Below are 12,662 nucleotides of genomic sequence, written 5' to 3'. Positions count from 1 at the left end.
AGACAGGACCAAGTTAAACAGAACAAACCTTGGGATTATGAAGGATCGAAGTATACATAGCAATATAGCATGAGATACTTACACCATAATCACGAACACATCCATGTGTTTATCAAAACATAGGAATATATAATACAAAGGATCCTTTTACACAAATGTTTCCTGTCAAAGGCGAAACAACTTAAAGAACAACACTGGTTTGTATGAAGATATCATTTGTCCGATCGCTACCCCAAACAAGACTCCAGGGCCATACCCTATTGCTGCTGCTTTCCAGTTCAACACTTGTTCTTGTTTCCACGGCTTTGAGTGTTGCGTCAGTGTTGTTGTTGGTGGTACATTCTCTCTTTCTCCAAAGCAATCTTTTTGAAGAGGAAGACCACAAAGATCGAGATTCCCTTCAAAGCAAGATTTACTTTGCCCTTCAATCTGTGTACTCTGTGGTATTTGGCCTGTGAGTCTGTTATGAGATAGGTTAATGTATTCCAAGAACGTGAGGGTTGCAAGCTCTTGAGGTATTCTCCCAGAGAGTTGGTTTTGCGATAGGTCTAGTGACTCAAGGTTGATGAGCTTCCCCAAAGACGATGGGATATAACCTGTGAAACTGTTGTTGGATAAGTCAACTACAATGAGAGACTTCAAGAGACCTATTGATTCAGGAATCTGTCCTTCAAGTCTGTTTCCAGAGAAATCAATGGCTCCGAAAGTTCTTAAGATTTTCTCCAGCTTTATGTGGAGTCCTTTGTTAGCCACATACATGGATGGTTGAAACCCAAGTGAGTAAGAATCTCCCATGTACTCTGGTCGCCGTTGATGATCTTGAGGGATGTTCACCAAGGATGCACTCCAGTTCACAAAGTAGTCCGGTGGTAGACTTCCGGTAAAACTGTTACGCGATATGTCAATTATGTGCAGCTTTGGAAACGATAGCGGATTTGGTGGAGAAGATATTGGACCATAGAATCTGTTTGTTCGTAAGATAATGACTTGCAGATTCGGTAGAGCCTTCAGCCAGAACGGAAAAGTATCTGTGATTCTATTGCTCTCAACATTTAGAACCTCGAGGTTAGTGCATTTCAAAAGAGATCTTGTAAGCTTTCCACTTATATGATTATGGCCAACATCAAGTGTCTTTAGCGAGTTTCTTCTGTAGAATATGTCTGGAAGTCTTTCAAGGTTGTTGTCACGGAGATTCAACACTGTTAGTGACTTACTGATCAAGCATCTTGGAACTGAACCACTGAAATTGTTGTTTGATAAATCAAGGAATGACAGGTTCCTTGGATTGCACAACGAACGAGGAATATCTCCTGTGAATTCATTATTTGATGCAACCATGTACCTCATGGTTGGTGGAGTCACAGGAAAAGATCTTTGAAAGGCGTTTGAATTCAAATATAAGTAGACAAGTGACGAATTAAGGAACACTTCCGGAGGACCCTCAAAACCATTGAAGGAGTTATGGGAGAGAATCATTGCGTTCAAAGACGGTAGATTCCATAACCATTCAGGCACTTTTCCGTTAAATCTATTGTTTGAAAGGTCTAAAGAAGAAAGTTTGGTTAAATTGTATAAAAGGGGAAAACTACTGTTGAACTTGTTAAATGAAAGGTCCAGGTGGGTTAGGTGGCTTAGGTTATTGATTGAGGATGGAACATTACCGACTAAGCCACTAGATTTAAGATTCAAGAACTTTAAGCTGGTGAGTCTGGCAAACTCGGTGGGGAATAAAGACGGGTTAAAGTTGTTGTAAGAGAGGTCGAGATACCTGAGGTGGTGGAATCTGAACAGGCTACTTTTTGCCTCGAGAGGGCCAGTGAGACATGCACCACGTAGGTCTAGACTCGTCACTACACCGGTCTCGTTATCAAATTCAACCCCATCAAAATAGATAGCATCAATGATCCAAGAATTTGTCACTGAAATGCAGGAGGATCGAGTCTCATTCTTAAAAGCTAGAAGTGTCTCAACTTGGTCCAAACGGCGGTTAGGTAGAGAAACAATAGTAATTACGGAAAAGGTCAAAGCAAAAACACAACATAAGAAATACGAGATGGAGAAAACATGAAAACACAGTGCCATCATGGAAAGAAGAAAGACTTGCAAATAAAGGAAGAGCACTGAAGAAAAAATGCCTATATATGAATGGTTTTTGCTGCCTAATAAATTATAACCATAGTAGAGGATCTAATTTGATCCAACTTGACTTGGAAAACGAAGGAGTCTTTCATTATGTATCAACGGTCCACATGATTATTCCACATAATGCAAGACCCTACCATATTAGCATGGTCCTGACGTCCTGTTTATAATTAGACGTGACTCTCACGTCCATTATGTGTGAACACATTGTATCATACTATCATTCAATGATACTGATTTGCGCTCCAGTGCCACCTTTCATACGGCTTGACTTGAAAAAGGTCCAAAAACAAAAAGAAACATTAAAATACATGGTAAGGTCCCCGTCTATGTGGAATAAATATGTGCATGGTCAATAAAGAATAGAAGACTTCCAAATTTCCAAGTCATGCTGTATAATTGGTCTTTACCATGGTTATAGATTATTAGACGGCAAAACACTCATCCACGTATAGACATATTTTCAGTTTTTTGCCATGATGGCTTTACAGGTGTGTGTTTACTCCACCTTTCGTTTCTCTTATTGTGTCTTTGCTTTGAGCTTCTTGGTCACTACTCTTTTTTGTCTACCTGATACTCATCCCAACCAAATTGGGAGCCTAATGGCTTTCAAAAATGAGTTTAATCTGTTATGTAACAATTCAATAACAAACTCTTGGACGAATGATGCTATATCCTTTGATGGGGTTTCGTTTGATGAAAAGACGGGTGCGGTGACAGAGCTAAAACTTCGAGGTGCGTGTCTCTATGGCACTCTTGATGCTAATAGTAGCCTTTTCAGCTTACACCAGCTCAGGTATCTGGATCTCTCTTACAACAACCTTTTCTCTTCATTCCCCTCTGAGTTTGGCAAACTCTCCAACTTAGAGTTCTTGGATCTTCACCAAAATGGTTTTACCGGGGAAGTTCCATCCTCCATCAATAACCTAAGTCGGCTAACCTACTTGGACCTTGCAAATAACAAGTTCACTAGTGGTTTTCCCTATGTATACAAGTTAACCAATCTTTCTTCTTTAGACCTTTCTAACAATACATTTGAGGGTAAAGTACCTGAATGGTTATGGAATCTGCCTTCTTTGACTGCAATGAGTCTCTCTCACAACTCCCTGAACAGTTTTGAAGGCTCTCCAAAAGCGTCTCTTAATTCGCCACTCGTCTACTTATTGTTGAGTTCAAACGCCTTCCAAGGATCTTTTCCTAATATTTCACCATCCATGAGGTACATAGTTGCAGCAAATAACAATTTCACAGGAGACATACCTCTTTCAATGTGCAATCCAAGGAATCTGCTATACGTTGATCTATCAAACAACAGTTTTAGTGGTTCAGTTCCGAGATGCTTGAGTGAATCACTAGTACTGCTGAATCTACGTCACAACAACCTTAGAAGACTTCCTGACACATTCTCCAACAGCTCACTGAAAATGCTTGACGTTGGACACAATAAAATAAGAGGAAAGCTTCCAAGGTCTCTTGCAAATTGCACAAGCCTAGAGATGATAAACATGGAGAGCAATCGCATAAATGACACATTCCTTTTCTGGATGACCGCTTTACCAAATCTGCAAGTCATTGTCCTACGATCAAACAGGTTCCACGGTCCAATCTATTCTCCTCAACACCATCCTCTATCGTTTCCAGAATTGCGGATATTTGACATATCGCGTAACGAATTCGACGGGAGCCTGCCACCAAATTATTTTGTGAACTGGAGTACAGTCTTGGTTAGAGGGCTTAAAGATTATGGTCGTCCAAGGTACATTGGGGAATTTTACTTGCTTGGGTTTCACCCTTCCATTATTATGAATTTTAAAGGAATGAGCATGGAGATAGAGAAAATCTTAACGATTTTGGGACTCGTTGATTTCTCGGGAAACAGACTTGGAGGACAGATTCCAGAATCCATAGGTCTCTTGAAGTCAATACATGCGTTGAATTTATCGAACAACGATTTCACAGGTCATATTCCATCGTCCATGGCCAAACTCACAGAGCTGGTGTCACTAGACTTATCTCGAAACCAACTTTCAGGGAACATTCCACAAGAGTTAACGAACCTCTCCTTCTTGGCGATCCTTGACGTGTCATATAACAATCTAACGGGACAAATACCACAGGGTAGACAGTTCCTGGAGCAAAGTGACGCTTCCTTTGAAGGGAACAACAACCTTTGCGGTCCTCCTCTTGGGAAAAGTTGCTCAGAGAAAAACGGAGCACCATCACCACAGACTCAACAACAACTAAAGCCGCCAAAGCAAGAACATAACTTGACCTCGAAAGCCACAACGATAGGCTATGGGTCTGCCCTGATCCTCCTGATGATGATATTTGGACTGAGAATCGGACATGTTGTTAGACTTAGGGCTTGACTGGTTCAAACGCTGCGGTTGCGGTTGCGGTTGCGGGAGATTGCGGAAGCGGGCGATTGCGGTTTCAAGCGTTATAAAGCGTTTTGAACGACTGGTTTAGCGTTTTAAAATTGGTGCGTTTGCGGGAGGTTTACGACTGGTTGACCAGCGGGTGCAATAGCGGTTAGAACATAATAAATGTGATATATAATATAAAAATGTTTTAAAATATCAAAAAAAAATTTAAACTTGATTAATAATTAAAAATCATAAAAAAATACAATAATTATTTAGAAAAACAAATAAAATTCATTGTGAAATGTTTATTATTTTATGCATTTGGTCTATCACCAAATATTGCATCAAGTAATGTGACAAATGGCAAAACATGTGCTTGATACCATGGATCTTCTGGATTATTTTTATAACTATGATAATAATCCAGAAGATCAATGCAGATTACTGCTTCAATAACTTGGTCATCTGCTTCTATTATTTCTCTGACTGTGTTCAACTCCATGTCACTTCCTTCCTGTAACAAATTAAATTCTTGTTACATTTTGACTCTTAAAAAGCATCCGCTTGCATAATAAATGAATAGAAAATATTATATTGTAAAGGCCAACAAAAACTGAAGTCAAATCAAAACCAAAGACAATCCTCAATGTCGTAAACAAAATGCAAACAAGAAATAAAAATTCCATGAAAGATTAACTCAACAAAACCAAAGCTAATCATCAAGCAAAATCATTACGAGACTCCTTGGTTTGTCTCTTTAGAAAAGGTAGCTTCTCGTCATCTGGGAGAGCAAGAAATAAACCGCGCACAACATCATTTGTTGCAATAAGATCAAGAGATGCCCAATAAAGCTCCGACATCGGAACCAGATCCGGTACTGCCCTCACATGTTTCACAACAAGAGCCATTTGTTCTTCAGTTGAATTTGTTGACTGAGATTTTGACTTTGCATTTGTCATTTGCTCCAGAATATCATTTCGGTCTTCCATAGTAGTAGCAATACGGTCGAGCGTCGAGTCTACTGGATTTTGTTTACGCTTTCAGTTTCGACTTCTTTTCTCCTGAGTGTGCGTAGAAGATGTCTCTTTGGATGCAAATGATGGTTCCGCCTCGGAATTTGGATTTGCAGAGTTTTCCCTCGGAATTTGTGACATCCAATCTGGGTCTTCTGTTTCCATATGATGAGGTTCGTTCTCACGCATCATATCTTCTCTCTCGTCTTCTTCGTTTGTACGTTCAGTCTCACTTACGTCAACTAATGGAGCATGACGATTTACACCACGTCTTGGTTGCCATGACTCCTCCACCACAACCGTTTCATCTCGGAAGACCACATGAAGAAGCGGTATAAACCGCAGTGGGTGCGACCGGAGTCTCGAAGCTTCAGGATAAGCCTTATAAACCAAAAACAAAATTCCAATCAATGAAAATACAAAACAAGAAATTAATAATTACACAAATATGTGGTTACATACCTTAATTTTATCTTTCCACCAATGATCAGGGGCATCAAGACTTCCTGTCCTTGGATTAACTCCGAGTCCAGTTGCTCCAAACGTGATTTTACGATATAGTTCATATTGCCTCTTTAAAGTATCAAGTCTATTCTTAATTTTGTTCCAGTTTAAGTTTAGTGGAAATTCCTTTCTAAATTCTGTAAGAACGTTTTCTTTTCCTTTCTCACTCAAACTTTTGCCTCTGGAATTTCCAGCTTGTTTCTCTAGCGTTATCAAATCTAACAACAAACGAGTCATCTCGTCTGACCAGGTAATTTTCTATTCGAGAAAACAAGTTGAGACATATATTCAATCACCAAACTCAAAACAATATATAGAATGAAAAAGATGATGCTATGAAAAAAATAGAAAGAGTTACACATATATAACATATAATGAATGATAAAAGAGATTCAATACTTACGTTTCCATCTTGATTTTCATCACCTTGGGTTGACGCCATAACTTGGAGGTTTGAGAGACTAGGGTTACGGCTTGGTTAGGGTTGAGAAGGTGATAAACATATATAGAAGATAGAAAAAAATTTATCGTTGGTTTTTTTTTTTTCTTTTTTTTTTTTTTATTAAAAATTATTCCAACCGCAATCGCCCGCAACCGCAAACGCTTGCGGGAACTAGCTTTTGGAATTCAATGGTTGGGAGCGATTGGAAGCGACTGAAAGCGATTGGGAGCGTTTTGTGTGATTGGCCCCAACCGCTAGCAACCGCCCGCAAACGCAAACGCAGCGTTTGCGGGAGCTAGCGGGAGAACCAGTCAAGCCCTTAGGATAAATTGTGTATTGTCCCTCATTAATCATTATCATTCCCTATATATATAGATGCTTTGTGTGTCCGACGATCACTTTTGTACTTTCTTTCATGCTTCTCAATGAATAATTTGATTACAAGGGTAATATATGGTTAAATTATATCATGAGTCGGAATCCGCGGTCCAGCCAATTGCCTTAAATGTAAGGGTTAAATATAGGCAAAAAAAAGTTTCAGTTGAAATTGTGAACTTTATTAATAAGAAAGGGTTCTTATATAATTTATTTATTTCAGGTTGAGTTCTCTTCTGTCTATTTGTAATTAGGTTTCTTTGGCTGTGAGAGAGGTTTTAATTAATATAAGGATGAGTAATCAAAGAAAGAGGTTAACCGGAGAAAGAGAGGACGAAGACGACGAAGATGCAGAAGGTATCGGCGAGTGGGAAAGAGCTTATGTTGACGACAGATCCTGGGAGGAATTGCAAGAAGACGAGTCTGGACTTTTACGGCCAATTGATAACAGCGCTATTTACCATGCTCAGTATCGTCGCCGTCTCCGCATGCTCTCCGCCGCTGCTGCTGGTACTCGTATCCAGAAGGGGCTTATTCGCTATCTCTACATCGTCATTGACTTCTCCCGGGTAAGATTTCTATGCAATTTTTGGTTCTAGGGTCTATGGAATTGAGTTGCTGATTTTGTGAATTTTGAAGATTCAATGCTGTATCCTCTGAGTTGATTAGCGAGTTGCGCATATGTTACTTCCATTAGACTTGTAGAGATGAGAAACTAGTGCACTTTGGGGGTAATATATATATAGAGAGAGAGATGTGTACACTGCTTTTACTTTGGAATCGTTGGTTCAGTTTAGGAGATCTCTGCTCTTTAGTCTTCTCAATAGTTTCTATAGTTCGCTCTGTATTGTTTGCAATGATTAATTTTTCTCTAAGTGTGGTTTTGATATGGATGTGATTCTTATTCAGAATCTTTATTGACTGCAACATTATGATTTCGGTTTAAATTTCTACTGTTTCAAGATATGCAAAGTCTTACACTTGGACTGTATTCTCGTGTCTAGGCAGCTGCGGAAATGGATTTCAGACCAAGCCGGATAGCCGTCATGGCAAAACATGTTGAAGCTTTCATTAGAGAGTTCTTTGACCAGAATCCTCTGAGTCAAATCGGTTTAGTGTCTATCAAAAATGGAGTTGCCCATACTTTAACTGATCTTGGTGGTAGTCCTGAGACTCACATAAAAGCGTTGATGGGGAAGTTGGAAGCCTTGGGTGACTCCTCTTTGCAGAACGCACTGGAACTTGTGAATGAGCATCTCAGCCAGGTTCCATCTTATGGTCATCGCGAGGTTCTGATATTGTACTCAGCTTTATGCACTTGTGATCCTGGCGATATCATGGAGACTATTCAAAAATGCAAGAAGTCCAAATTAAGATGTTCTGTAATCGGGCTTTCTGCAGAGATGTTCATATGTAAACACCTCTGCCAAGAAACTGGCGGATTGTATTCCGTTGCGGTGGATGAGGTGAGTTTAGCTACCTTCTACTTCCACTTGTACCTTTGTAACATTTTTTTTTGTTTGCATAACAGTGTGTATTTGTCTTTTTTTCACGCAGGTGCACCTAAAGGATCTTCTACTCGAACATGCCCCTCCACCTCCGGCAATAGCAGAATTTGCAATTGCAAATTTGATCAAGATGGGTTTCCCACAAAGAGCTGCCGAGGGTTCAATGGCAATCTGTTCATGTCATAAGGAAGTCAAGATTGGAGCTGGTTATATGTGCCCGAGATGCAAAGCTAGGGTGTGTGACCTACCTACAGAATGCACTATCTGCGGTCTAACACTTGTCTCATCGCCACATTTAGCGAGATCATACCATCATCTCTTCCCAATAGCTCCATTTGATGAGGTGCCTGCTTTTTCAAGTCTGAATGATTCTCGGAGAACATTGGGAAAGAGTTGTTTTGGCTGCCAACAGAGCCTAATTGGTACAGGTAAATACTTGAACATCAGTCTATGTAGTCTTCATACATGTTTCTGAGTACTAATAAGTAATAACCATTGGCCAGTAGACCCGTAATTGAACTTAAGAGACTCATGGATTACCGTTGTTTATGTTCCACATTGCATCAACTGAATACCAAGGCTCATTTTGTGCAGGGAATAAGCCCGGCCAATGCGTAACATGTCGTAAATGCAAGCACTATTTCTGTCTGGACTGCGACATATACATCCACGAGAGCTTACAGAATTGTCCTGGCTGTGAGAGTATACACCGTCCCAAATCAGTCTCCTTGATGGAAGAATGAGAGAATCTGGCGTTCACACTTGCATATGCTGAATTAGAAGTACAAATGTATTTCAGCATACTTCTATTTCAAAAGAATGAGTGAATGAGAGAATCAGTCTAACAACACAAAAGAATAGATAATTATGATGTAGTGAAATTGTGGGATTAGTAGTTTAGGGTTTTATTTCTTTAATTTGTTTCCAGTCCAACAAATATTTTTTTTTTTTTGAACAATCCAGTCCAACAAATATGATTTTGATCTTTTTAAAAAGAATTAGTTATAAATTTTTGGCTTTAATGTTTTCCTAGTAATTAAAAACAAAAGAAAACCGTATCATATTGAGTGGTTTGTTTAGTACTACAAAGTCGCAGCTACATCCCCAAATATCTCTGTCTGTTTGTTAGATAAGTTATTTACTAAAATCTTTTTAGTGAAATATATAATTGACATAATAATCTCTGATAAAAGTCCGTTGGAAACACCATGAACGAAGATAATAAGGTCACTACCTTCTGCAAGGCAACGTCAGCGTGTAAAGAAGCAGCATTTTACTTCCTCGAACGCTTTAACTGGAATCTCCAAGACGCCATCTCTGGTCTCCTTCATGATCAGCTTCCTCCACTCAAAGATCCATTTCCTCAGTCACAAGCACCACGGAGGTTGAAGGCGCTGCGATATCGATCTCGAAATTCTTTGAAACGAAGGTGCTCTGCTACCTCTGTCTCGGATTCTAAGCGTAAGATGGTCCAAGATGAAATAACCATAATGAGAAGCTCTGACACCGCTGCTTTGGCCACCAGGTGGGTGACTAGGTGATCTAATTTTCTAAACTGCCTCTATTATATAAATAATAAGGGTTTTGTAATCAGATCTTTCATCTTGTTTTTGGATGATAGTAGAGAGCTTCATGATTCTGATGGTGTATTCCATGGAGAAAAAATTGTGTCTATACCTAATCCTATAATTCAGGAGTTTAAGGAAGAGGTAATATTCTACTCTTGCTTATTAATTATCATCTATAATCTCTCAATTATTTCCTTTAAATGTTTTGTATTACTATTACCTTAGGGATCATCATCAGTCACAGCTACAACGATTTGTGAACCCACTTCCATAGAAATTGACTTGCCCTGCTCGGATCCTGATTCGGACTCTGACTAAAGCTTAATGGGACTTTTTCTTGAGCTGGAAGCAGATTGATGTATGAATCCTTTCCTTTGGTACTTTATCCATCAAGATCAGAAATCTTGCATATATATACAACGTTATCATCAATTTTCAGCATATATATATACATACCATCTATACTCTCTTAGCTTGTCCGTGCTTCCTTTTGTTCTTTCCCTTTCTCTGTTCCACTCTCAAAGGAGTTTGTAGCTACACTAACTCCGTGAAAACTTTCTTTGTAAAATTACATGCTTTATAAAGATTTCATATAATTTTACAAGTTGATGATCATTATATATATATATATATATATATATATATATAGTTAACAAGAATGACTAATTCAAGATTTCATATAAGTTTACAAGATGATATCATGATCATTTTATAGTTAACAAGAATGACTAATTCAATTACCGTATGTAGTCATTAGACTTGGCTACATCTGAAGTAGAGTTAGTACCCTTTTAGTAGTCATTAGTTTGGACGAGTGGATATGATGCCAAAGTAGTGATCAGTATAGCTATATATGTGTATCTTATTTGATTGACAGAAAGGAAGAAAGAAGCTTAAGAGATTTAACTGTCTTTAAACTTAGAGATCCTGAGTTAATATAAAAATGTGATATTGGTTTGCACGTCTCCAACGGAAGATAAAATGTGATAATATTAAACAAACATTGATTTCGGCCTAAGCTTATATTGGACATTTAGATGCTAGCCACTCTTTTTTGGTTAATTTTTTTTTTTTTTTTTAAAAACGTAACATACAGCTTGTCATTGAATTTAACCTATACGGCCGATATGAGAACATCTCTTTTGAATTGTGAGAGATCATACTACACTTTTAAACGATTCACTTAGACACAAAATTTTATAACATAATAAACAGTTATTTTCATCATACTCTATATATGATATATGTATCAAAAAAATTCACACTCTTAAAGTCTAAACACAACAAATTCTATGCAATGCTTCTTCTAACAAGAACAAGATTAATTAATACATATATTAATTATATCCAAGGCGACAAAATCGCGTGTGAAGTCTCTCTCTATTAGTCAACAACTCCACGGTGTCATGTCTTCTTGAAAGGGTCCGCAGAGAGTCTCCGGCCATTTTATTCTCCCTTCCCTCTCTATTTTTAGTAGAACACAAACAAAAATTTGAATTTTTTTTTTTTTCTTAGAGAGAGAGAGAAAAATAAAAAAAATTGAGGAAAATTTTTCTTTTTTCCCCCTCAATTGAAAAAAACAAAAAAAAATTATTCTAATTTGGTTTTAACTCTGCGTGATTAATCGCTAATTCAAAGTTGATTAAGAAATTTAACCCCCCCCCCCCCCCCCCCCCTTTGAGGAAGAATAAGAAGAAGAAGACGATTGGGTGAAATTAAAAAAAAACGCGACGACAACAATGCCGAGCAAGCTGAAAAAAGCGATTGGAGCGGTTAAGGATCAGACGAGCATCAGCCTCGCCAAAGTCGCTAACGGAGCCACCGGAGGCGGCGATCTCACGACTCTCGAGGTAGCCATCTTGAAAGCCACCAGCCACGACGAGGAAGTCCCTATCGACGATCGTCTCGTTTCGGAGATCCTCGGCATCATATCCTCCAAGAAATCCCACGCCGCCTCTTGCGCCGCCGCGATCGGACGCCGTATCGGGCGTACGCGGAATTGGATCGTCGCGCTCAAATCCCTAGTCCTCGTCCTCAGGATCTTCCAAGACGGTGATCCTTATTTCCCTCGCGAGGTCCTCCACGCCATGAAACGCGGCGCCAAAATCCTCAACCTCTCCAGCTTCCGCGACGATTCCAACTCGTGCCCTTGGGATTTCACAGCTTTCGTCCGCACCTTCGCGCTCTACCTCGACGAGCGTCTCGATTGCTTCCTCACCGGGAAATTACAGAGACGGTCCACGAACCGGGACCAAACCGGGAAAATCAGCACCTCAAAATCCCGGTTTAATCCTAAAACCGGAATTAAATCCCACGAACCGGCGGTTCGAGATATGAAACCGGTTATGCTTCTTGACAAAATCACGTATTGGCAGAGATTACTAGACAGAGCAATCGCGACGCGGCCAACGGGAGACGCGAAATCGAACAAGCTCGTGAAAATGTCGCTTTACGCCGTCTTGCAAGAGAGTTTTGATCTCTACAGAGACATATCCGACGGTTTAGCGCTTCTGTTAGACAGTTTCTTCCATCTGCAGTACCAATCTTGCATCCATGCGTTTCAAGCTTGCGTTCGAGCTTCGAAACAGTTCGAAGAGCTCAACGGATTCTACGATTTTTAAAAATCGAACGGTATAGGAAGAACATCGGAGTATCCTAGCATTCAGAAGATCTCATTAGAGCTTCTTGAGACGTTACAAGAGTTTTTAAAAGATCAGTCGTCGTTCCCTGCGAGTGCGGGGTTG

The 12,662-nt window shown here is 39.4% G+C and overlaps 4 protein-coding genes and 2 pseudogenes across 6 annotated transcripts; 4 read left to right on the top strand and 2 right to left on the bottom strand.

Moving 5' to 3' along the window:
* Positions 1–13: 13 nt before the first annotated feature.
* On the bottom strand, positions 14–2,203 carry LOC104762916 (receptor-like protein 54). Its single transcript, XM_010486327.3, has one exon. The coding sequence runs from the start codon at positions 2,083–2,085 to the stop codon at positions 166–168; it is 1,920 nt and encodes a 639-aa protein (XP_010484629.3). The 5' UTR covers positions 2,086–2,203; the 3' UTR covers positions 14–165.
* A 396-nt stretch (positions 2,204–2,599) lies between these two features.
* Positions 2,600–4,709, top strand: LOC104762903 (receptor-like protein 54 pseudogene; annotated as a pseudogene). Its single transcript, XR_015588250.1, has one exon. The product of XR_015588250.1 is annotated as a receptor-like protein 54 pseudogene (transcript).
* A 518-nt stretch (positions 4,710–5,227) lies between these two features.
* LOC104769882 (uncharacterized) lies at positions 5,228–6,361 on the bottom strand (annotated as a pseudogene).
* A 198-nt stretch (positions 6,362–6,559) lies between these two features.
* On the top strand, positions 6,560–9,359 carry LOC104762872 (general transcription factor IIH subunit 2). Of its 2 annotated transcripts, XM_019243287.2 has the most exons (5): positions 6,560–6,974; positions 7,066–7,411; positions 7,847–8,308; positions 8,400–8,778; positions 8,945–9,359. In XM_019243287.2, exons 2-5 carry the CDS (start codon positions 7,136–7,138, stop codon positions 9,091–9,093), a joined length of 1,266 nt encoding a protein of 421 aa, XP_019098832.2. In that variant the 5' UTR covers positions 6,560–6,974; positions 7,066–7,135; the 3' UTR covers positions 9,094–9,359. The 2 variants fall into 2 exon arrangements, with proteins under 2 accessions (XP_019098832.2, XP_087353776.1); XM_087497650.1 differs by lacking the exon at positions 6,560–6,974 and having other exon boundaries at positions 7,093–7,411; positions 7,851–8,308.
* A 192-nt stretch (positions 9,360–9,551) lies between these two features.
* Positions 9,552–10,511, top strand: LOC104778564 (uncharacterized). Its single transcript, XM_010503018.3, has 3 exons — positions 9,552–9,875; positions 9,960–10,059; positions 10,144–10,511. The coding sequence occupies exons 1-3, from the start codon at positions 9,559–9,561 to the stop codon at positions 10,234–10,236; spliced, it is 510 nt and encodes a 169-aa protein (XP_010501320.1). The 5' UTR covers positions 9,552–9,558; the 3' UTR covers positions 10,237–10,511.
* Positions 10,512–11,657: 1,146 nt separating this feature from the next.
* Positions 11,658–12,539, top strand: LOC104762862 (clathrin coat assembly protein AP180). The gene has a single exon (XM_010486261.2). It carries the CDS (start codon positions 11,658–11,660, stop codon positions 12,537–12,539), a length of 882 nt encoding a protein of 293 aa, XP_010484563.2.
* The last annotated feature ends 123 nt before the right edge of the window (positions 12,540–12,662 follow it).

The sequence above is a fragment of the Camelina sativa genome, chromosome 3, assembly GCF_030686135.1.
Source record: "Camelina sativa cultivar CO46 ecotype springtype chromosome 3, ASM3068613v1".
Lineage (NCBI taxonomy): Eukaryota > Viridiplantae > Streptophyta > Magnoliopsida > Brassicales > Brassicaceae > Camelina > Camelina sativa.
This window is presented reverse-complemented; position numbering and strand designations above follow the sequence as displayed.

Coding starts and splice junctions, on each gene's coding strand:
- LOC104762916 (XM_010486327.3), bottom strand. CDS start 2,085: ATGATGGCACTGTGTTTTCATGTTTTCTCCATCTCGTATTTCTTATGT.
- LOC104762872 (XM_019243287.2), top strand. CDS start 7,136: ATGAGTAATCAAAGAAAGAGGTTAACCGGAGAAAGAGAGGACGAAGAC. Junction 7,412..7,846: donor TCGTCATTGACTTCTCCCGG/GTAAGATTTCTA, acceptor TCTCGTGTCTAG/GCAGCTGCGGAAATGGATTT. Junction 8,779..8,944: donor ACAGAGCCTAATTGGTACAG/GTAAATACTTGA, acceptor CATTTTGTGCAG/GGAATAAGCCCGGCCAATGC.
- LOC104778564 (XM_010503018.3), top strand. CDS start 9,559: ATGAACGAAGATAATAAGGTCACTACCTTCTGCAAGGCAACGTCAGCG. Junction 9,876..9,959: donor ACCGCTGCTTTGGCCACCAG/GTGGGTGACTAG, acceptor TTTCATCTTGTT/TTTGGATGATAGTAGAGAGC. Junction 10,060..10,143: donor TTCAGGAGTTTAAGGAAGAG/GTAATATTCTAC, acceptor CTATTACCTTAG/GGATCATCATCAGTCACAGC.
- LOC104762862 (XM_010486261.2), top strand. CDS start 11,658: ATGCCGAGCAAGCTGAAAAAAGCGATTGGAGCGGTTAAGGATCAGACG.